General features: G+C 45.8%; 2 protein-coding genes across 2 annotated transcripts in view; one reads left to right on the top strand and one right to left on the bottom strand.

Moving 5' to 3' along the window:
* Positions 1-1,157: 1,157 nt before the first annotated feature.
* FZD5 (frizzled class receptor 5) lies at positions 1,158-3,961 on the top strand. The gene has a single exon (XM_081926278.1). It carries the CDS (start codon positions 1,931-1,933, stop codon positions 3,644-3,646), a length of 1,716 nt encoding a protein of 571 aa, XP_081782404.1. The 5' UTR covers positions 1,158-1,930; the 3' UTR covers positions 3,647-3,961.
* Positions 3,962-15,924: 11,963 nt separating this feature from the next.
* Positions 15,925-24,769, bottom strand: part of CCNYL1 (cyclin Y like 1) — a 31,447-nt gene continuing 22,602 nt past the window's right edge. Inside the window, exons 8-10 of the mRNA XM_081898108.1 lie at positions 24,421-24,587; positions 19,946-20,108; positions 15,925-17,914 (exon numbers count right to left, since the gene is read on the bottom strand). Coding sequence (XP_081754234.1) covers positions 17,798-17,914; positions 19,946-20,108; positions 24,421-24,587 — 447 coding nt within the window. The 3' untranslated portion in view covers positions 15,925-17,797. The remainder of the gene's footprint in view (positions 17,915-19,945; positions 20,109-24,420; positions 24,588-24,769) is intronic.

The raw sequence follows: 24,769 nt of genomic DNA, 5'->3' as shown, positions 1-24,769 counted from the left end.
ACCCAAGAAGAGTGCAAAAGCTCCCAGTCAGGCAGCTGAAATTTTGCTTGTGTGGTTTTCTGGGTTTGTGCACACACAAAAAAGCCACTGTAAATTCACAGCACACACTTTTCAGGTGGTTGGTATAATTTGCTTGTGCAGTTTTCTGGTTTTGTGCACTTTGAAGGGTGGTGCCTATGCTCTGCTTTCATGCTGCCAGATTCCATGTCAGCATCAAGGCCGTGCGCAGAGGCAGTTCCTGTTCTCCACTGATGGGGGGATTATTATTATTATTTACTTAAATTCCTCTGCAAAATGCTATGGGTGCCAGTAAACATCAAATACATAAATAGCAGCAATAGCACAATTTGAAGGGAAAACAGTCAGAGCTTTGTGGCACGCTGGAAGACCAGCAAAAATTCTATGGCGGCAGTTCCCAAACTCCCCACCCTGATGGAGCACATGAAAATTACTAATGATGATTTTCCCCCCTTGCCCTTTGTAGCAATCCTAATGCATTGTGCTAGATGCAGTTGGTTGTTCATCATATTGTTGTCGCTCCTTTTATTGCATTGCATTTTATGGTATTACTATTTGCAATTCGCTGGGAGTCCTCTGCGCTGGACCTGGAGGCTTCATTTAGCCACGTTGGCTAAGTGGGGGAGTTACTTATCCTTCCTAATTCTCCCTTGCAGCCCGCGTGTCTTCTTCACATCTCGTGGCAGCAGCCACTTTAAAGAGTAACCCCATTTACTACGGGGTGAAGTCTCCGCGTGGTTGGCATTCAACGAAGTTCCAAGCCGGGCAGACCCATGGAAGTCCATGGACCAAGAACTCTGGCAGGGTCATTAATACTGACGGCAAACTTCGTGGTGCCTCCCGCCCTCCGTGGTGTTGTTTTTGCAATTAAAGGACCCCTGCCTCAAATAAAGCATGGCGGGGACGGGGATTTGCCAAGGGAGCTGGGAATTGCAGTGGAGGGGCGGGTCAGGGGGAGAGGGTCCCTTCCACGTCGGGGCTGCCGCGGGCCCCTTTGCGCCGAGACGCGCGTCTTCTCGGTCTCCCTCCCCGGCCCGGCCGGCCCCGACGCGGCTTCTTCCTGGCGCGGGGAGGGGGCGGCTGTGGGGCCAGTGCGTGGGCCGGCCTCCGGCGCGGGTGGGCGGGCCCCGTCGGGGCGGGTGGGCGGTCTTGGCGCGCAGGCACTAGAGCGCAGGTGGCTCCGGCTGGGCGCTTCATTCGCCGCCGCTGGCGCGTTTGGCGGGCTGCGCGCGTCCAGACAGCGAGCCGAGCCTGGGCGGCGTGGCGCTTGGTGCCGGAGCCTCCGCCCGCAGCGCCCCGTCGGGAGACCCGGCCGGAAGGAGCCCCGAGCGGGCTGTCGGACGCGGCCGAAGCAGCCAGGGCGGCATGGCAGGCGGCGGCGGCGGCTCCTCGGCGACTCCACGCGGCCAGCCCAGCGCGCTGGCCGAGCCCCGCAGGCGAACGCTGCCCGCCGGAGAGTGACGGCCCCGGGCCGGGCCAGGACGCGCGTCCCGCTTGCATGGCTGGCGTGCGCTCGGCGCGGAGGGACTTTGGCAGCGCGGCGCCCAAGAAACTTTTCTCCCCGGCGATCCCGTCGGGGGACCTGTGAAGCGGAGTTTGCGAGCATGAGCCGGGAGAGAGCCGCCCCGGAGCCGCCTTGCTATGGAGTTTCGCCTCTTGGGTTGGTCGCGTCCCTCCGGGTTTTACCCCCCTTAAGGCGCCCGGCCGGCCGGGGAACAGAAGCGCCCAGGCGCGCCTTTAGCCGGCGCTGAAGGACTTCGGGGTGACTGGCTTGGCGGGGCTGGGAGCGGACTGCGAGGGGGCGCCTCGCATCATGTGCGCCTTGGGCGACGCTGCTGCTACGGGGACCCGCCGGCTCTCCTTCCCGGGACTTGATCCGAAGAGCTAAACCCAGCGCGCTCCCCCCTTCCCCATGGCTGGCCTCCGCGACGCGTGGCTGAGCCTCTTGCTGCTGCTGCTGCTTCAGGCTCCCGCTCCGTCGGCGGCCGCCTCCAAGGCCATCGTGTGCCAGGAGATCACGGTGCCCATGTGCAAGGGCATCGGCTACAACCTGACCTACATGCCCAACCAGTTCAACCACGACACGCAGGACGAGGCCGGGCTGGAGGTGCACCAGTTCTGGCCCCTGGTGGAGATCCAGTGCTCTCCGGACCTCAAGTTCTTCCTGTGCAGCATGTACACGCCCATCTGCCTGCTGGACTACGCCAAGCCGCTGCCTCCGTGCCGCTCGGTCTGCGAGAGAGCCAAGGCCGGTTGCTCTCCCCTGATGAGGCAGTATGGCTTCGCCTGGCCCGAGAGGATGAACTGCGACAAGCTGCCCGTCCTGGGGGACGCCGAGATGCTGTGCATGGATTACAACCGCACCGAGGCCGCCACCACCTTGCCCCCCTTCCTCACCAAGCCTACCCGCCCCTCCAAAGGTGCCCACAGGAACCTGACCCCGCTGAAGGGGGCCGGCTGCAAGCGGGCGTGCGAGTGCCGGGAGCCCCTGGTCTTCATCTCCGAAGAGTCCCACCCGCTCTACAACAAGATTGAGACAGGCCACGTCCGCAACTGCGCCGTCCCTTGCTTCCAGCCCTACTTCACCCAGGACGAGAAGACCTTTGCCACCTTTTGGATAGGCCTGTGGTCTGTCCTCTGCTTTATCTCCACCTTCACCACAGTGGCCACCTTCCTGATCGACATGGAGAGATTCAAGTACCCGGAGCGCCCCATCATCTTCTTGTCCGCCTGTTATCTCTTCGTCTCCATCGGCTACATCATCCGGCTGGTGGTGGGCCACGCCAGCGTGGCTTGCAATAAAGATTACAACCACATACACTACGAGACCACGGGCCCTGCCCTCTGCACGGTGGTCTTCCTCCTAATCTACTTCTTTGGCATGGCCAGCTCCATCTGGTGGGTCATCTTGTCCCTCACCTGGTTCTTGGCTGCCGGCATGAAGTGGGGCAACGAAGCCATCGCTAGCTACTCCCAGTATTTTCACATGGCCGCCTGGCTCGTCCCCAGCGTCAAGTCCATCGCGGTGCTGGCCCTGAGCTCGGTGGATGGCGACCCGGTGGCCGGCATCTGCTATGTGGGCAACCAGAACCTAGACAAGCTGCGGGGCTTCGTCCTGGCCCCCTTGGTGGTGTACCTGTTCACAGGTACCATGTTTCTGCTGGCCGGCTTTGTGTCCCTCTTCAGGATCCGGAGTGTCATTAAGCAAGGGGGCACCAAAACAGACAAGCTGGAGAAGCTGATGATCCGGATTGGCATCTTCACGGTGCTCTACACGGTCCCGGCCACCATAGTGGTGGCCTGCTACATTTATGAGCAGCACTACCGGGAAAGGTGGGAGACGGCGCAAAACTGCTCTTGCCCTGGGGAGAAGCCCAAGGTCAAGCCCGACTATGCTGTCTTTATGCTGAAGTACTTCATGTGCCTGGTGGTGGGCATCACCTCGGGGGTCTGGATTTGGTCGGGGAAGACCCTCGAGTCTTGGAGACTCTTCACAAGCAAGTGCTGCCGGAGCGGGAAGCCCGGGAGCACCGGCATGTACAGCGAAGCCAGCGCAGCTCTGACGGCCAGGGGTGGCCTGCCCAACGCTGCTCCTTACCACAAACAAGTCCCACTGTCCCACGTCTGAAAAAAAGGGAGGGGGAGCAAAAAAACCCCCAAAGCACCTTACTTGGTCGTAGTTGGGAGCAGGTAAGCACAGTGTGACTTGAGCTCCCAACTGCAAAAAGGTTTTGAAATAACCCCTGGAGCTTTGTTTTTTAACCTGTCATTTGGTCTGTCTGTTGTGAAACGCTTTGCTCCATCTCCTGATGGAGACACAAAAGAGGGGGGTGTTCATGCAGGGGGGGGGATGGACACATTGCTTTGCCCATATTGCAAGATTGCAGGGTTTACTAAGAGCACGCTACAGCCTTGGGAATGCATTTTGTCCTTCCTGGGGAAGCGTGGATCTAACTCTTTATGTGTGAATTAGTTTCCAGGTATAATGAAAAAAGCAGTCTTGGAGGATGCAGTTCTGAAGGGCAGGGGCTGCTTTAGCCTTTCTTTTCCTGCTGTTTTTCTGCTCAGTATGAGTCCCGCCTCCCCCCCCCCCATCCCAATCAGTTTCCTCGCACCATTGGGAAAGTAGCTGAGGAGGAGCAAATGGCAGGAAAAGGAACATCCACTGTTCTTTGGCTTCTGCATTCCTATTCAGGATAGTGAAATCCTATACATGTTTACTTGGAAGCAAGTCCCATTGAGGTCGGTGTGTGTGTGCTTAAGAGCGTAAGAACAGCACTGCTGAATCAGGCCAAAGGCACCTGCAGTCCAGCACTAGCTCTCACAGTGGCCAAGCAGAACCCGAGTGCAGCCAGAACAGCCCCAGCCCCGTGCGATTCCCAGGAACTAGTTTTCAGATACATCCTTTGAGGGCAGCTTACTCTCGGTCCAAGTGTCTCCTGTAGTCTGTGTCTCCAACGCAATCTAGTTTGGTCCTTAGGACACTTTCTATTTAATTGGTGAAATGATCATTTTAGAGTCCTTTCCACTAGGTTGGGGTGGGCAGCTGCAGTCAGGCAAATGTTAAGTTTCCTGGTAGCAGAACTTTCTCTCGCTATGCTGTTTCAACAAAACGTGCTACTGAAGTTTTCAGATATAAAGGAGTATCAATTTGGAGGGAGGCTCTGCTTTCAAAGTGGGTGAGTTGTGGAGCTGAGATTGAGCAGAGTCTGGTTTCAGGTTTATTTCTGGATGGCGTAAGTCCACCATCATCAGTTTTTACGCATGCCTTTGCCAGGCGGCCTCATAAAGCCACTGGTGTGAGTATTAGTTTCTCTTCAGCACTCAAAATGAAAGTAGGAAGGGCTGCATGAATTCAGATGCAGACCAGAAGTCCTTGTTAAGCGCTGTACATGATTTCACAACATTTTGCAAATGAGGACTGCGCTTTTCTTAGCTGCAAGCCTGTGCATGTTTACTCAGAACTAAGTCCCATTGAACTCAGTGGGGCTTACTCCCAGGAAAGTAGATAGAGGGTTTCAGCCCCATAGTCATTTTCCAAGATGTTAGTCTCTCTGTCTCTCCTATTCCAGTTCCACCTGCTCTGGTGGGGTGATAGATAACAGCAACAAGTTTTCTTAAGATTCATTTCACCACAAATTCTCTTTTGACTCGAGGGACTGAAAAATCAGTTGACACAAGGTATGAAGAATTACTCAAGAGGTAAAGCTATAAAGAACCACAAAGAATTGATTTATGGCTTGGCACACTAGCAGTCTGATCCTCTGCAAGTTTGTTCAGCAGTATGTCTTCTTGAGTGTAAGGGGACTTACCTGAAAAGGTACTGGGCATGTTTTGGTTTCCTACTCTCTCTCTCTCTCCCCCCCCCCCAAATCTACTGAAACAATGGTTCTTGGATAACAGGTTTTTAACATATGGCTGCCCTGAGTGAGACTGGGTATGTATTTGTAAGGTATTGTTAATGCTAATCCCCCTCTGCCCCCCCCCACTTTAGAAAGTAGAGCTCTGCCCCTAGCGCAATCCCCTTAAGATTGAATGTGTTGTGTCCCCCCCCCCCAACAACAGCTGCAACTGCAGGGAACGACAATCAACACCTCTCCCTCCATTTCTAGCCTTTGAAGCAGTGGCAAAAGTCTAAGGAAAGCTGTTCAGCTTTTAAACCTTAAATGCTGATACTTCTGTATTAACCCGAAACAATATTAGATATGGCAGTAGATCCCTAGCGCTGTATGTGTGTGTTTGTTTCTGTCGAGGGAGCCAGACCCCTTTCAGTGAAAAGTGTTAGCACTTCAGTTCTATATGGAAAAAACTTCATTCTGGTAATAAGATTTTTTTTGGGGGGGGGGGACAGGATATTGCATTTGGATCTGCTTTACAAAGAGGTTGGTGAGTTTCTCCTGAACTCTGATTTACTCGACTGCTCGGTTTGTGAACGGGCAACCTCAGGAGAATCCAAACCTCTTTGGCCTCCATAAAAGTGTGGCATTCATACCACACATTTAAAGCAGTTGGCTTTCCCTAACAACCCTGGGAACTGTAGCTTACACCCCAAAGAGCCACCATTTTCAGCACCCTTAGCAAACTACAGTTCTCCGGATTCATTGGAGGCAGCCGTGTGCTTTTAAAGTGTGGTGTGGATATGACCACCAAGTTTTGTGGGGAAGCAAATCCACCGCCCACCCATTTAGCTAGGGCTTTGGCACTGATCCTGCCCATGCTAAAACCCTAACCCAGAAAAAAACCCCTTTTCTAAGTGCTGGTTTCCATGTGCACAACTATCACTGGATAACTGCAGGATTATGTGTGACCTGGGCCTGTGAAGGATATCCATTACTGCTTAAAGTGGTAAAGTTTTCCACATCACTTCCCAAACCATTCCCCCCCGCCCAATGGTTTTGGCTTTCCAATTTCAGTGGGGAAGTTAAGTATGTGCTTAACTCACTCTCTGTTCAAAAGCAACAGGACGTCAGGCTACAATCCTATATATATATATATATATATATATATATATATATATATATATGCGCACACTTACCGTGGAGTAACTGTTTGAACTCATTGAGCTTTTATGTCTTGAGTAGACGTAACATGGTTTAAAGAATTTAAGCAGGCCCACACCTCTCAAAATAAAACAGCATCTTTTCTGTCCAGTTGCCAATGCATTTCTTTTGCTAAGGTATCCATTGGCCGCCATGAGGTCACTTTGAACAAAAGCAACTCTTTCCAGGATCACTTGTTCCAGCCTCTGTTTCTTCACGCGCACCTGCCCAGCAGTGGCTGCAATTGGAACATTTCCTCACTGCCTTCCCTTAGGAAGGTTTCTTCTCATCTCAATTTACTGGATGAGGAAAAGTGTGAAGAGGATCGGACTCTTACATTAGCCCAGCGGCACAGGAAACAGCTATGCTGGTGGAGCTCCCTCCTCCCTCCTCCCCGCCTGCTGCCAAGATAATGTGGGTTGGAGGGCTGCATGATGATGCCAGAGCTTCTTTCTCCCGCGGATGCTCAGCTTCCACATCTGCTGCTACTGCTGGGCATTAGCCGGAGGGAGTGTGCAACCTGGGAAAGGACACATCCAGTTCCTGGACCGGATGGCTGTGTGGTGTCAAATGTTAAGCATACGCATGGATGCAGCAGGTGGAGGCGAGAGAGGAGGGGCTGGTGGAAACTTGGCCAGAGAGGCTTTGGCCTGGACAGGAACTAGAAAGGCTCCCCTTTTCCTCTGGAGCCCATGGAAGGCACAGGGAAAGTGCAGGGGCAGAACTTCTTGAAGGAATTTGGCTATACTACTACAGGCGGTTTTCAAGTACCGTATTTTTCACTCTGTAAGACACACCAGACCACAAGACGCACCTAGTTTTGGGAGGAGGAAAACAAGAAAAAAATATATTCTGAATCTCAGAAGCCAGAACAGCAAGAGGGATCGCTGCACAGCGAAAGCAGCAATCCCTCTTGCTGTTCTGGCTTCTGGAATAGCTGCGCAGCCTGCATTTGCTCCATAAGATGCACACACATTTCCCCTTATTTTTTAGGAGGGCAAAAGTGAGTCTTATAGAGCAAAAAATACGGTATTTGACAGAGTAGCTCCAGCTTGCAGACATCATCCATTGAGTTAAAGAGTTGCTCTTGTTTTTAAAAATTAACACTACCCAAAATATTACAGGGTTCACTTATCTCTGCTTTTCTTGTCAGAGAACTGACAAGGATCTGGCATCTTAAAATCACCAGGATGCAGGTTGATGTAGACCATAACTTCCTCTGGAGGTGGGGGGAAGAGGAGGGGCTTTTTTTCCTTGAGAAGTTTAGTAACTCTTTTTTTAAAAAGGGTTTGCATCCTATCCTTCCTCGAAGTCCATAACTTGGAGCAAATAGCATTTTACCCTCAAAGCAACCCTGTGAGGTCGGTTGAGTGACTTGTCCACAGCCTCCTGGTGAGCCTCATTGTAGTGGATGCAGTGAGAAGAGAGCAGCGATCAGGATCTAACCACTGCCCCTCTGGCTGTTTCTGCAGCATATGCATCTATCTTCCTTCCTTCCTTCCTTCCTTCCTTCCTTCCTTCCTTCCTTCCTTCCTTCCTTCCTTCCTTCCTTCCGGTTGTGCTGTCTGTCAGTCTTATTTAAGCACAGAGTTGGCTGGGTGTCATGGAGTTAAGTGGGAGACCCTACCAGTGGTTGAATGACCTCCTTCCAGAATCTATGGACCTGCCACTCCTAGTGTACTGCAGGAGGAAAAGGCTAGAGGGATGCTTGGCGTGAACTTGATTCTGAATTATAAGCTGCCAACCGGCCACAATAGTGATGCAGAGGGGTCACACTACTGCTATACCTCTGTGCTTGGCATTGGTCATTTTGGATGGCAGCCTCACTCAATTTAATGCCAATGTTCATCCTTGGTATGCTTTTCTAGGCTGCATTCTTACTTTCCAAAGGACTTTGGTGGAAAATGCTCCAGCACAGTATCACTCCTTCAAAATAACCATGTTCATATTCATTATTACTGAGCAATTTTTCTTTATGAGGAAATTATTAAAGTTGTGCCGCAGTGAGGTTTGTCGTCCCCCCCTCGCCCAGCTGCTCTAGGGAGCTTAAATGCTGTAACAGTGCAGACCAGTTGAAATGACTTGTTCACCTTGACAACATTAAACATTTAGCTCCCAATCTAACATGGCATCAGGGCACACTTAAATCCATTGAAATTAATGGCCTTAAGTGGGAACTGTGTTGGAATTACTTTCTTCAATTTGTAGAACAATAAATATTTTGGTTAACTTAAGTTGCCTCCCCCACCCCAAGGAGACGTATATCATGTAATATTTCTTGCTAATGGCACAATGGAAAAGATGTTCTTTGAAATATTAGCTTAAACTGCCGTTAGCTCTGCTACCTTCATCAGAGAGACCAAGCCAACTGAGCAATGCATTTGAGCAAATTTATTGCTCGTTTCGTCTCCCCTGCCCAAACTGGTTTCACTACCTAGCCAAGCTGTGACTGAAGTAGAAAATACTGAATTTCATTTACATTTGTCATATGCTAACAAGATTCATGATTTCTTCCTCCCACTATAATCTGTGCAGTAAGCAGGTTTCAATTGCCAATACTTATTTTAGCATTGTCCCCAGGATTTGGTCCTCACTGCAGCTTCCTCTATACCAAACTCAGTGCAAAAATGATAAGGGCACCCTTCCAGACTTTGCTGTGCATGTTTCCATTCATTACCTGCAGTTTCCTGGACCACTGTACTGATTTACTAAGTAGATCGGCAGTGGCTATGTAAACTGTCTTGCAGGGAGAAAGAGACCAGCTGTATAGTTTTTACTTTCCTCACCAGACCATGCAAACATACAGATGCACAACATACAGATGCACATTTTTGTATGTATCGGTGACTGCTTTGAAAATCCTGATCTCACCTATTGTGTCTACTGTTCTTATTTCCACCCAATGCTGTACCTAGTGGAATGGCGATACAGTACAGGGAAAATAAATCTGCTGGTTGCAACTTTGCTAGAAGGTACAGGCACCTTCTGGTTAAAGTTTGAAATAGCTCACCTTGCACAATTTGTGAAACACCCAGCCAAAACATGGCCTTGACAATCAGCCTGTTTGTCACTGCAGGCAGGCAGCTAAAGTAGGTTTATCAAAAGTCCCGGTTAGGCTGCAATCAATAGCTGGGGAAGGGAGCTGGATGGAACATGGGCTGTTGAGAGGCCCAATTTTAACTTAAGTGGTTTCTGAAGTCACCCAACCTTACTGGTTTAATACGATGTTTGTAGCCTAATGCAATAACTTGATGAATCAAAAAGTTGTGCTTGCAGTAGTTTAGGAACATGACTGCTTATGGTAAGGAAACTAAAACGGTTGCCAGATGATAAAAGGAAGAGATTGAAAAGTTAAGAAGCAGGACATAATATATTGCATAACATTGCCTTTTGGAATGCAGTAAACATCAGTGTACAAGTTGTCATTCGTTTTGACACTTACAGGGTTCTTTTTCATTGAGACATTGTGTACATCGGCATGTTCTAAGACAGAATTGCACCGTGTAGTTATAGTATGTAAATATTTGTATTAAAAGAATTAAGTTTGTATATATTCTGAATCTCTAGTGAACTTTTGATACGGGTTGGAAGCAGGTTGTAAATTCTCACTGACAAAGAGGCAGCTTTGGATACAGATAAACAGGATGGAAGTCCGGGGCATTAAATGGCTGTACTTGATACTGGATTCATGCTTGGGTCAGGCTGCTTTTTTTCAGTTGTGCCTTGTGGAGGGATGAAGCTTTTACATACTATTTGCAATATGATTATGAAAATACCATGCCAAATGATGTTAAAAAAAAATGAAAGGAAAAGACATCGTTGATTCTGTAAAAAGCTTTAAGAGGAAATAAACTAACTTCAAACTGCCACCTAAATAAATGCCTAAACATGATTATTGCAAGCATGGTTAGGGAATAATTCTATATGAAAAGTGAACAGTCTCTCTCTCTCTCTCTCGCTCTGTGTGTATGTGTGTCTGTAGTACGCAACCTAACCTTTTACAGGCCACTTGCTGTTGTACTCTGATATACAGGGCTGTTTTAAAGAAAATGCTGATGATGGGCTTAGTTTTTCAAAAGCTCTGTACCAAACTTCCAGCTTTTGCACAGAAATTACACAGGGACAGATAGTGTAACAGAATCCCAAGCCACAGCAACTCGATAAGAAGCGGCTTTCGAAAAGTTCTCCATCCTGTTCATTCCAGGGCCAACGTTTTAAGGATCTTTTTAAAGTATAACAAACTGCAGCATACATTTTATGCAAATAAAAAAAAGAAACCCAAGAAAACAGAGTTGCAAGAAAACAAAGACAAACCATAGCTTTATTTCCCAGTTTGTGATTATGGTGAACTGAAAAAACAAAACAAAAATTACAGGAATGTATTCTCTGTCTGGGAAAAGAACCATTATATAAAACCATCAAGGAAGTTCTGCTAAGCGGTAACAGGCGTTTGGCTTGGAAGTGGAGAAAAGCCTAGAACCTTTTCCACAGAACATGGCTGGAGTTCCTTCCTCAGTGCTTCATTTCTAGGAGGTTAATGCTTCCAGTGCCAAAGAGTTAACCCCAAAAGAGTTTTAAGCCAAACACAGCTTAATTAACAAATGACCACTTTATAAATAGACGGGACACTTTAAAGAAAAAGCTCATCCCCGCTCCTGCTAGCTAAAACTGATCCAAGATACCCCGTTATATGATTTTCTCAAATCAAGACTTCAGCAGCAGTTTGAGTCTGAAACTGCTATATATACATGAGCAGAGGAAAAACTACCGAGACAGTGGAGAGACTGAATACCAGAGCCCCCAGCAGCTGAGTGATGGACTGCCACTGAGCCCACAGTCCTTTAATTTGTCATCACACAATGACTGGTTTACGCAACCAACTAGGCTTGCATATTGAATTCACGTACTGTAGCAGGCAGCAAAACTAAAAATGGCTCATGCCAGACAAACCACTCCAAATGCAGTGTGAAAATTAACAAGGCACTCCCAAGTTCCTTTCAGAGACAACCATGATTATATTTCCGAAACATGAAGTGTGACTAACCTCTATTCTAGGTGGATGCAAGGCAGTCTCGGCTGCTGTGTACAAGTACTGCTACTGTCACCATATATATGTATTCAAATGGTTTTGAATATACCATTGTATTCAGGCTTGTAAAGATGATTAATGTTGGTCTTACCACCTGCATATTGCAGATGGGGCTTAAAGGTTTTGAGTTGCCTGGAGCCACTTAGTAAATTCACAGTGGGATTTAACTTGTGGAATCATAGTTCAGTAACTTCCAGGTCTGTCATTTTCTTTAAGAATAAAAAGTATTCTCTCTGAAATTCTAAAGGAGCAACTCCCCAAATTGTTTTGTATCCTGCTTTTTAGAAGGTTGTAAGCATCCTTTACGTCTTTACCAAGGGGCCAGTGGCAGTGGGAAGTTTGAAATTGCACGAGAATTCAAAATTCCAAAGGCAAGCCTTTTTCCCAACCAGTTGTATCCTGGGGTGTGATGTTCTATTTCAAGGAACCAAAGGCCACTAGAAAAAGGACAAAAGCAGAAAAACCTAATATGCCAACCATGTGCACTGCTTGCTCACGTCCCAGAAAGGGAGAAACGAGAACTGTTTCCCATGTCCTTACCGTTTATGTGCTCTGACCTGGTTCCTAAAAGTACTGGAACCAGCTCAGAAGACTAAAGGCAATGCCTTGAGATGGCCGCATCGCAGCTAACCATTTCCACTTCCCATCCAAGGAATAATGCCCATCTCCCCCCTTGTCTTTAATATGTCACCACAACGTACGTCTTTCCTTCGTCCACACTGCCCTCAAGTCCAGTGAAGAGACACAGAAACATTTGTTTCATTTGCAGTGGGCCCTTATTCTGAATTATCAGACGTCTTTTAACACACACAGGGGAAGACAGTTCCCTCTCGCCATAACGCAGGTCAAGGGAAGATAAGAAACCCTGTGTGAGGCAGGATAAAAAGCACAGATATTCAAAAAGAAGGTAGCATTGCTGTCACTCAGATTTTGGGCATGTATTTTCAGGATTTTGCCAATGGGATGTGGTGGCTAAAGGGTCTTACATTGTTGGGGGAAACCAAGGCTCAAATGTTAGCTCCATTACAAAGCTGACTAGGTAAGGCTCAAGGAGCACTGATTAGTTAATACCCACAAACCTAGTTTATCACCCAAGGCTGCTGTGAGACACAAACAGTGCTGTAAGCAAAGGTCTCTCCACTATAAGACAGCACAGCACAGCACATGAGGCAAACTGGAAGTTTTCTTCCTTTGAAGGAAATTCCTCTTTCGGTCATAAATCTTTGGAAGAGCTCAGGAAGAGACTTAAAATACAAGGAAGGAAGGGGTTAGTATGCTCACTTATGATAATGCTCAGCACTTGTGCACACAGAGATAACTGTGTGTGAGAGAGATCCAGACATGTCTTACAGTTTTTTAGAAGGAAGATTGCTGCTGTTATTGCTGCAGCATTGCCTAGAGAGCTAGGCAAACACAGAATACTCCCCTCCCCTAAGCGTGTTTCAAGCTGCAAAGCTTGAAGCTATCCCCTTATCTATGTTAGGAAGCGGAGAAGAATCTGGAGCTGGGCTTTTCTTTCCTAGGAAGTAAAAAAGGCAGTTATGTACTAACCCAGGAACTTGTCTCCCTACCAGAAGCAACCTTGTGAATGCTGCAAGCATCTCATTTTTTTAGCTGTCATAGATGGTGGTCCATCCAGCTTGCTCATTATGCCTTTATGCACATATATACAGAGACCTGCTCCATTCACCAGTTTAAGCCCACACTGAATTCTGCTGCTTGTTCACTCCAGAAAACAAGCAGAGCTTTCAGAAGCTAACATTACATGAAGATTCTATGAACAGAGGCACCAAACTCTCAAGTCCGGCAAATGCCCAGAAACACCTGATACGAACTAAAGTCACTGCTTTTGATTTTTTTTTGGGGGGGCAGGATTAGTGATTAACATCTAAAACATGTCTATGTTCTAGTGTACCATCTTCCATTATCTTGGTGGCAAAACAATCTTCTCGCCAGCATCGCTGCTGTCCCCCCCCCCCCCCATTTCAGACATAGGAAGCAACGAATCAGAAGGATGCAGGGCAAGTGGAAAAGGTCAAGAATGAGAGGCTTGGGGCCCCCAAGTTCAAGATCTGTGCTCAAGCCCTGAATCTTGCCAGATGACCTTGAATCAGTCCCCTACAGACCACCACAATACCCACGTTAAACGGCTCCTCGCTTCCTTGAGAAATGAAGTTCAAACACACGTATGCCCAAGTGCCTTAAGGTCATAGAAATACAGACCCCATTAACCATCAAACAGATTCCTGTTGTTACTCAAGTGTCAGGTGGAGGCTGAGTCCAGCACATCAAGAAGAGATTTACCATTTTTCCTATAGTTTGTCTACAGCACCCGGGTGCCCTGCTAATGTCAGGAAAAAGCACCACTCACAATTAGATCCAAGCTTTTGCCACGATTGGTCACTGGGCACCCCTCTCCCTAGAAGCAACCGTACCAGTAAAAGGAGTAACAGTTTCATCACTTAAGAACAAAGCCTTTTAGCAGGTACTTGTTCACCTTTACTGGAACACTCACCTCCCTCCTTTCCCTTCCTTGACACCTACCTGCTTACTCAGCAACAAGCAGCAGCCCTTAACATTTATTCTGCTGTTCAAGTGCAGGTCCTTTTACCTGGCAAACCTATTTGAAGAGGTTTCAATATGTAATTGCCTTGGAGACAAAAACAAACGGTTATACACAAGAGGCAATATGGCAGCAGCAATCAAGTGAGCTGAACACTGACCAGTCCCTGAACTTCCTATTAAGCACATATGAATGAATGGGCAAGGTTGGGCTCCTCTTCAAAAACGTATCTTCACGTGGCAAAGTGAGCATACGAGAAACACTTTGCGCTGAAACTAGCACGTACATTGCTGGTTCGCCATTCGCTGTCAAGAGCTCTTTCCTGTATCAGAAGGACGTTATCGCATAGTAACTGAATCAGCAACTCAAATGGAATTTCACTACAGCACTTGGAGAACATAGATGAATTTGGCAGGGTGCGAGATGTTCCGTTTACTGTACGGTTTCTACTTTCTGAATATACCTTTTCATTGTAAACTGTGTGACATCTCACCCTCCTCTCCAAACAGTGGCAACCGTCTATTTGGTAAGTGAAAATGCACACACTCCCCTTTGCAGCTGCGTGCAGGGTGCTGTTTCAAAATGTTATGATAAATGCTAATGGAGTCTACCCTTTTCCTTCAAGCCCTACTTTCTCACTAAGCTTGTCCTTACTCACACCCACCTTTTGAACAAACACTTTTTGAATAAAGTGCAATTCAAGCCTTGCTGGATGCCTACTGGACATGACTACCTGGTGTGCTCCCAATGCAAAGAACATTTTTGCAGTTGTATTACTTGAAGCTGCACTATGATCAGCTTGAAGAGTTCATGGAAAGCTTGATTGTTTTCTGGTGGACAGAAATTAGTTTAATAATTTACTTTGTAGTTTTTTACTTAAAGGCTAGCTGGACAACATTAGACATCTTGGAATGGCATTTCCAGCTTGCTTCACATTCCACGAATGAATTTGGGAAGTTACTCCCAAGTAAGCACACACACAGTGGCAAAACTAGTAGACTCTCCACTGAGAATATGCTTTTGACAAAACATTCCCCCCCCCTTATCTTCCTTGTGCCTAGTAGCAAGGTGGGAGACAACATTAAAAAGTCACAATGCTCAGAGGCCTTTCTCCAAGTCCTCCTTACCTTCAGAGGAGAGGAGTGTGGTAGCTGGCTATTGCATCATTTCAGTGGTGCTGTCTCCATGTACGGCATGCTCTCTGCAGGACACCTGAGGTTGAGAAGTGTTTTCGATGCCAGAAAATATGGCTTTATTTGTCCGGACCGTGAATGGGGAACTTATAGCCCTCTATATATAGCTGGATTATGACTCCCATTATTGCTGCTAACTGGGAATGCTGGCTGGAGCTAAAGCCCATCATCATTTTGAAGAGCCAGATTCCACATCCTGATCTAGCCTTCTAGATCTTGTGAATGTTTATATCCAGCTGTTTTTATTGCTTTATGCAGAGGCTGTTGTGTCTCGTTGATTTGGTACTACTGATTGCATTGTTTGATTAGCGTAAACTGCTCTGGATTGAGTCTTCTGGACTGAAAAATCAGGCAGAAAACTTTTGTAGTAACATGGAGACATTGGATGCAATCTAGCAGGCACCACTAAAGACTATTTCAGTGCACCTTGGTTCAGGGCTCTTCTACATTTCCTGCCAAGGAACATTTTTATCCAAGAAACTTGGGACCGAGACATACAAAGCACACTAACTCCACCTGATCTTAATTAAAATAGAGTTTATTATTAGCTTCTCTTTTAATACAAACATGAGAAAGGAAAGCCACCTGAAGATGTAGCATTTGTTTCAAAACTGAATTGTGATTAATACCTGAAATCACAGACTCTGTAGAATGCCTGCCTAGAGCTGGTAGGTTAAAATACAGCATGAGACTTTGGCTCCATCTGCACTTTGCATTTAAAACAGCTTCCCACCACTTTAAACAGTCATGGCATCCCCCGAAGAATGCTGAGAACTGTAGTTTCTTAAGGTGTTAAATGTTGTTAGAAGACCCTTATTCTCTTCAAGGAGCTACAATTCCCAGAGGTCCCTGGAAAGAGGGATTGACTGCTAAACCACTCTGAGAATTGTAGCTCTGTAGAGAGAAAAGGCGTCTACTAATGAATCTCAGCACCCTTAACAAACCACACTTCCCAGAATTCTTTGGGGGAAATGATGGCAGTTTAAAGTGGCATGATACTGCTTTACATGCAGATGGGGCCTAACAGTCCAAGTGCCACTGACAATTCAAGAAGCAAGTTGGGCTGGATATTAAGTAATAGCAAAAGGTACCAGATTGCAATAGGGACTGCTTTCAATGTATAAACTGTTTAGATCATCTGACTTGGAGTGGTGAAGGTTTGTAATCCAGGTTGCTTCCTCCTTTTAGGAGCAGAAAACTTGATTCACCCCAAATACCCATTCTGGACAAGCAAAATTAATTTACACAAAAAGCCAATGTTTAGACGTTCACTTCCAGAGCAAGGAACATTATATACTGGGTTTTAAAAGGAGGGAAAGTGTTTTCAAAAGAGTAATGATATGAACTGAAGATCATCATACCTCCCTCATCAACACGTCCAGCACCTTCAAAATAGTTCTCCATTGTGAATTTAAAGCTTTTTGGCAGCACAGGACAAAAGCAAACCTTGCTCCATATCCATTGTTTGTAGTGGAAGAGTTTAGCAGAGCAGCCTTATTGTCTGTTCATCGCCAAGTCAGTACATTTGTTCAGGCTAAGCTTTCAATGCAGCTCTATTCAGCGCTTCAGGCAAAAGAAAGTGTATTATGCAGACTGCGTCTCTCCCAGGGCTCAACTAGAAGTATAAGAACGTGAGAAGCACCATAGTTGACAAGAAATGGACCCTGACCAACTCAGTGAACACAGAAGACCATTTCTCTGCTCCTGCCCCCAAGGCTTTTCCAGTCCCTTGACCATCTCAAGTGTCGGGTTTTGCATTTAAACAGTTAGCACAGCTTGCTGCTCAGCAGCTCCTTGGTCTTTTGACTGAACTCCAGTGTAGGAATCGAGAGTCTTGCTAGTAAATGTGTGTTGAGGGGAGGGAGGGAAGAACCCTTCACTGGTCAATGCCGTAGCATTAGTCCCAGACTGGTTTTATACTCTGTTAGCATTTAACACTGCACTGAAAGGCAACCACAGTCTGGTCCTGGATGACTGAGAGGGGGAAGAACGTCGCGACTACTGTCGTGTTAATGTTCAAATTCTAAAATGTAAAACTAGTCATTATTAAAAACTCACATAGTTCACAGCTATAGGCCTACACAGTAAGCAAACATCTGTGGGAGGTTTTTTTTGGGGGGGGGTGCGGGACACTGAGGAGAAAAGGGGGGAAGACTCAAAAGTTTTTGAACCTCTTGGTTTTTAATGGAGTGTGCCCATTTGAAAGAGGTTCCATCTCTCCCCCCCCTCCACCAGGAATCATGCTCCTCTGGCTCTGGGCTCCCTTGGCTTGCTGTGCTCACCCCGTCCGCTGGCTGGAAGACGCCATCGCTGTTGACTTGTGAGCCTGGAGTGGAGGTGGTATCCCCGGCCGACAGGAATCCTGGCGCCACAAGATCGCAGCTTTCCATCTTGCTCAAGAGAGGATGGCGTTAGTACGGCGGATCCCAACTAAGTTATCAGCACTGAATGATCGTCTCATAGCAGCTTTTGACAAATCTTTGTATTTGTCCTCACACAGCCTGGAGATAGCCTAGAAAACATGTTCAAGCCAGAAATATGAGCTCAGTAGGATGAGAACCAGGATCTCAGGCACACCATCTCAGCATCTGTTTAATTGTATTACCTCTCACTTTACTGATTCAGAAGTAGCAGGGGGGAAAACCCAATCACAAACCTAGGATCATATTGATCTGAATGCTTCTTCTGCAGGCTCCAGGGCAATTTACTAACTAGGTTTTTCAATTCTCAAACGGAAACATTCTTTAAGCAGCAGCATCTAAAGGCATCCCACACCTGCCTGAAAATGGACACTTTAATTGCATTTGGTGAAGATTTCAGACACTCCTTTTCATCAAACAACTTCACTGTCCTTTTAGAGGGCTGCACATTCAATATACTTCCAAGTAAAGCTTCATTTGCTTAGTATATTTGAACCAATACCCAGACTCCCTTTGAAACATTTGCTTAATCTGTATAGGTGATTTTTAGCACCCAAAGCAGCACTGTAGTTCAGTCTGTCTTGCCAAGTTCATTACATATCTGAAGGGACAATTGCTTTTTCACAACTTCAGGAGAAGCAACAGGCATTCAGCTATGTTGGCAGGGACTATGTTCAACACCATTCAGCTTCTTGTTTTGATAACATATATCCTGATATGAGAAGCCACACCACTCCATCAGAACTTCTATTTGACTTCCAAACTGGCTCACATTGTCCTGGATATGTGAAGGGATCTCTTTCCCTCCAACTGAAGATTATTCCGCACACTGTTTGCACAGAGAGCCCTCCAGGTAGGAGGAGTCAGATATGCCCCACATAACCAAGGTGTCCTGAGCCTTAGCATAACCACTGCACCATATTCAATCTGTATAATTGCAGCTGAGAAAAAACACTTGGACTGCACACTTCAGTCCTTACAATTCATGCATGTCTTTCTAGGATGGAATTATATATTTTTTCTCACAATAAGTGAAACAGCTGAGAGAGAGAGAGAGAGAGAGAGAGATGTATAGCAGCAGGAACAAGTATCAGGGAACACAGAAATTATTCCAACAGGTTCACCCTTTCTTCTTGGAGGCTCAAAGCCAAGTCACCTTTTGGAAGCAGATAACCAAAGTTCACTGAGACTGCAATCCTATATCCACTTACCAGGAAATAAGCCCAACAGAACCCAGTGGGACTTACTTCAGACATGCATTGGACTGGACTGGGCACATGCACGTACGTACAAACGAGCGCGCGCACACACACATTCATCATATGGACTGTGACATATGGAACCTGCAGGTGGGTGTGAGTTAATGTAATTCACGTGTCCTTTTCTTCCCTAAGTTAACAAAGTGAAGTAATCAAGAAGAGGCTCTGCCATGCTTTCTTCAGGTATCATTAGTGACACCTTAAAGACTGTATGTAAATGGGACGCGGGTGGCACTGTGGGTTAAACCACAGAGCCTAGGACTTGCCAATCAGAAGGTCGGCAGTTCGAATCCCCGCGACGGGGTGAGCTCCCATTGCTCGGTCCCTGCTCCTGCCAACCTAGCAGTTTGAAAGCATGTCAAAGTTCAAGTAGATAAATAGGTACCACTCCAGCGGGAAGGTAAACGGCGTTTCCGTGCGCTGCTCTGGTTCGCAAGAAGCAGCTTAGTCATGCTGGCCACGTGACCCGGAAGCTGTACGCCGGCTCCCTCGGCCAGTAAAGCGAGATGAGCTCCGCAACCCCAGAGTCGGTCACGACTTGACCTAATGGTCAGGGGTCCCTTTACCTTTTTTTAAAGACTGTATGTAGTAATATACGATTATGAACAGAATGTGTTGGTCAGCACACAGAGTCATAATTGTCTTAATCAACTCTGTCTGGTTTCTTGACATTTCCATTCTTTCTGACTCTTCTCCTAAGAAAGGATTACCTTTGAAAAGAAGGATTCCTGCAACTAAGAGGTTAAACCCTCCAACGAAAAAAAACCAAAAAAGCTTAGCAAGCCACACTAATGTGATTAAGAAGGGACAGAAGCTGTTGTTACGTAAACAGAGTACCCAGCACACCAAGTCTCGGACCATTACCTCTAGTTTCTGTGCTCGCTCTTTACTAAGGGGCTCCAGCAGAAAGTTCAGGTTGTTGTCATCTGCTAAGGAGCGAAGGTCAAAGTAGTATTTGGCGTAAACACTGGCAGGAACATTGATATTGAACTGCAGTAGCTCCAAGAAGTGTCTTTCCATTTCATTCCTAGGGTAAAAGGAAAGGGGTTCACAGAAACAGACAAAATAAGCACCTTAGTATTATTCAGTGTTGCAAGCAACATTCCCCACCCCCAAATGAAAATGAATGTTGATTGCATCAGAAGCATTTTTATTTTTTTTAATGGGACAAAGTGAATGCGCTCATGTTAGATGCAATTTGAATTCTGGGACCTCCAGCTCGGGAGAAAAGGTTATGTTCTGTCATGCACTCACTTTGCTGACTTAGAAGCGCTGTCCTTTAGAGTTCCATTAGCACAGCTGTACACAATTCATACTCCATTCTCATTCTTACAAGACCCTGCGCTATAGTTATCAGATGAAAAGAATGATGTGTGCTGTTGATTAGCTCTGAAGAACTTGCAGACATTTTCACCAGGTTGATAACAGGAAGGGGGTTTGTTGAAGTAGAGGCGGACCAACAAAAGAAGTAGGCATATCACCACGGCAACAAATGGATCTCTGAAGAGCTGCTGCTGCTATTATCTAGGAGTAAAAAGCCTCTTGAGGCAACATGGATTCATCTCCAGCAATAAATAAATAAGCAAGCAAGCAAGCAGCATTAGGTAGGCGAAGGAGTTCTTCACCCTGAAACTCCCGGGAGGATATATATCAGCACAAGACAGGAGGAGGAATTCTTTAAAGGCTGCCTTACATGCTATTTTACTGAAATCTATCCTATGGATTCAGGTGCGGGGCAGCACCTCTTCAGAATGGTTAGAAGAGTACTTGCAAAAAATCAGAACCGGCAACGGGTCTCAAAAGTAATACTTGCTTCATATCCCAAACAGAATCTCACTATGAGTTGATACATTGCAACCTCTCCATCGGTCCAAACGTCAAAAGGCATGGTTCTACTTTCTGTCCAATACAGATTTACAATGTGTGGTACGTTGAATTTATTTGAATGTGCCTTTTTTTTGCCAATTCAAAAGCAGTAGAATTGTGTGCGTTTTCCACTATTATGCATTTACATTTAAAATACAGTAGAGTGTTAAGACCCTATTAGCACACTAAGCTCATTTGCTCATTTCCTAATGAAATATAGAATAATCCCCTAGCCCAAATTAGCATAGCCACAAGGATGGGAAGAAATGTCTTCAAACCCGAACACATGAAATGTCAACATTAACAAGGGCTGATTTTCATGTGACCGACAAAATGTTTTAAAAAGCTATGCCCAAAGTGTTTGCTGCTGTGTAAGAAACCAGAACAAAGCACTGGGCTTTCTAGTACTTCTGAGCATGCAGAGTAGAATGAAATATGCTGGTACTCCCCACAGGGGTCCAAGAGATGATGGGAAGTGCAAGGCAAAGGGGTAGAAAGGAGAGGCGAAACGTCAGGCCCAGAGGCACATCCCAGTGACAACAGTTGCTGCCTTATAACACTGCCGCCAGCCCAGGCAGCCCATATTTATCACCATATCTAACCCAGTTTCAAGCAAATCTGGTTAAAACAAAAACAAAAAACCCACCCCACCCCCATTAACTCAGAGCAAATCAAAAGCTGCCTATCGACCCCAGACAACAGAGCTTTCCCCATAAAAAACGGGAGCTACGTAACTCACAATTGCATGTCAAATTTTCATTTTCTTGTTAACTCTTCCTCACTCACAAAGATTTGCAGGGTGGGGGGAGATGAGGAGAAGTATCGTTCTTTTTTATATTAGGATTTTAGTTGAAGAGACAGAAAACAAAGAGGAATGTATCATCTAGATGGCAAGTCTCAATGAGAATAGGAGCTTTGTGTGCTCTGCTTCGAGCAGGATGGACAGGAGGACCATTAAGCCTCCTGCCAGAATTAATTTCCTGCTCATATGGTCATAAAGCTTATAGAAATGTAAATCAGATAATGTTTGGATGATCAGCTGATCAGGGCTTCATTTGCCCCTTTTGTACAGAGCTCGCTAATACATTTTAATTGTGTAAAAATTACAATACTTTGCCGGATTAACAAGTCTATTAATAAGGGTTTAGAAGCCAGGAAAGGCAAAAAGGCCCCATGTGTTTGTGTTGCTTTATTTACTATCACATGTAGCCCAAGAATGAACAGCATGTCCCCTCTTTTATGCACACTGTAATCTACAGGATTAGCAGCTGCATGGCTAGAGGTTTTTCCCACTCTTATTAAGACACTCCATTAAAGCAGCTATTTATATGGCAAAGGGTTTCAACAAACAACATTTTCCTTTTTCTTCATTTCAGATTTCTTGTTACAGAATCAGAAGTGCAGTGCAAGAAAAATTCTGATGCATTATTCTGTTGGCCAGCTTTATCCATCTTTCCCCCTGCTCTAAACTAAGAGGCAGATCTTTTAAGAAACCCAATTAACTCCCTCATCTGCCTATAACACTTCTCTTTTCCATTAAGCATCTTATCACAAATTAAAAGTCATGCTTCTCAATGCACGCTCCAGAAAAAAGGGCAACTTGCTGCCGCTGGACAACTCCTTCCTAGATGCTTGTCTCAAGATTCAGAGTTAACATTTACAAGTACAAGGTAAAAAAATAGTTTTTTAAAAAGCAAAAATACATTTCGCTTTGGGGGGGTCACCTCTGAATATTTTGTGTTCTGTTTTTACAAGTTCGAGAATTAATTTCAGACACAACACAATAACGCTAAACCACAGCTAAGTGAATATGCAGAAGTTTCTACTTCCATTTTAAGATCAACAAAAAGTTAAGATCAACAAAAAGCCATAGTTAAGGTTGACCACAATTTGCCAAGGTTTGGACAACACAACAAGCTGTGCTTAATCTATAATGGAAGCAAAATTCAGTTGCTGCACTGGAGGAGCTGGGGGACAGTCTTGAGCATGAGGCTCTTTAAGACCCTAAGAGGAGCCTTGTGGATCTAGCCAATAGCCCATCTAGTCTAACATTCTGTTCTCACAGATGCGTGTGGGAAACCTGCAAGCAGCATCTGAGCACATCAGCAGCCCTCTCTTCCAGTTATTTGTCTAATCCTCTTCTAAAGCCATCCAGGTTGGCCACCACTGCGGAAGTGGGTTTCACAGTTCTACGTGAAGAAGGAATTTTAAAAAATTGTTCTGTACCTTCCAACATTCAGCGCCACTGGATGTCCAAAAGTTCTGGTGTTATGGGTGGGGGCTAGGGAAACTTTCTCCATGCCACACACAATTTTATAAAGTTCTACCATGCCACCTATTACCAGGCCTCTCTCTAAACTAAAAAAAAATCTTAATCCACTGCAACCTTTCTTCACAGGGGAGTCGCTCCATCCCCTTGATCATTTCGGAGGCCCTCATTTCAACCTTTTCCAACTACACAATATCCTTTTTGATATGAGGTGAGAAGAACTGTACAAAGTATTCTAAATGCAGTCTATAGTGGCATTATGATATCCGCAGCTTTATTTTCAATTCCTTTCCTAATGATCCCTAGCAGGGAATTTGCCTTTTTCATGGCTGCTGCAACATCTTCATTGAGCTATCTATTGTGAAGGTCTCATTCCTGGTCCATCATGGCCAGTTCTGTTTAACAAGCAAGAGTCACAGAAGCTATTGGAGGCAAGGAGGCTTCCATCAAAAAACTGAAGCCTTGTCCAAATGAAGGAAACAAAATGGAACACGAACCACCCCCTCCCCCTAATGCAAGCAGGCAGTAAGGAATTTTTAAAAAATAATTTGAGGAACACATGGCTGGAAACATTAAGACCAACAAGAAAAAATTATTTAAATGTATCAGTAGCAGGAAACAGTCTAGGGAGATGGTTGGACCCTCGGATGCCAAAGGAGATCCAGACTATCAGCATTCAACCTGGCAACTTAAATTTAGCTTCCAGGATGTCATTTGCCCATGTCATTGGTGCCAACATGCACCATGAATACCGAATCCTCCCCAACACTATGTACCAGTGGCTCATTCTGATAAACACGACCACTGAAATCCCACACTGTTCAGCTTAAATTAGTGAATAGCAAGCAGAAGTTCTCACATTTTTTCCAAGACCAGAACTCTATTAAAGTGAAAACCAAACAAGTTTGGATTTGGGTCTACCTCCCCCCCCCCCCCCCCGCAAAAAGTGTTAAAGAACAAGCACCATATTACCAGGGCCGGGTCAAACTGCTCATTGCAACTTACAGGGTCTGATAAAAATTGTACTCACGAACTACTGTTACACAAAGAAAACCACAAGAAGTCACGTGCACACCATTCAAAACCTGATTTGAATTAGTTGAAGGCATATTACATACTAAATATATCATGGAGTCAAGGTGTATTTTCAAACTATCTGGGCTAAGACACAGATGAGCAAATTTAACTAAAGCTTGCAACTTACATGTCTTCAACTGTAATATCCTTCAGTATTTGGCAGTAATCCACATTCCACACGGCCTGATCATCCCACACCTTAGAAGCTAGCAGAATAGCACCTAGAACTATTCTCTTCCAGTTACTTGGGCAAATGTCAATCTCTGCATAGGTTAAGAGCCTTTCCAAGTAAACCTGCAGATGAAGAAAACTGTTCTTAAGATTGTAATGACCCAAGAGTCCTCTTTGGGTGTTCTTTGCTCCCATATTGAGCAACATGGATATGAGAAGTGGGGCTGCTTAGATTAGCCCTTTGCCCTCAACATTGTGCATGTCTCCTCTGATGTCCATGCCCACAGCATTAACATCTGTAGCAA

Source organism: Podarcis melisellensis (genome assembly GCF_964234715.1).
Source record: "Podarcis melisellensis genome assembly, chromosome: 1".
NCBI classification, from domain to species: Eukaryota; Metazoa; Chordata; class Lepidosauria; order Squamata; family Lacertidae; genus Podarcis; species Podarcis melisellensis.
This window is presented reverse-complemented; position numbering and strand designations above follow the sequence as displayed.

Coding starts and splice junctions, on each gene's coding strand:
- FZD5 (XM_081926278.1), top strand. CDS start 1,931: ATGGCTGGCCTCCGCGACGCGTGGCTGAGCCTCTTGCTGCTGCTGCTG.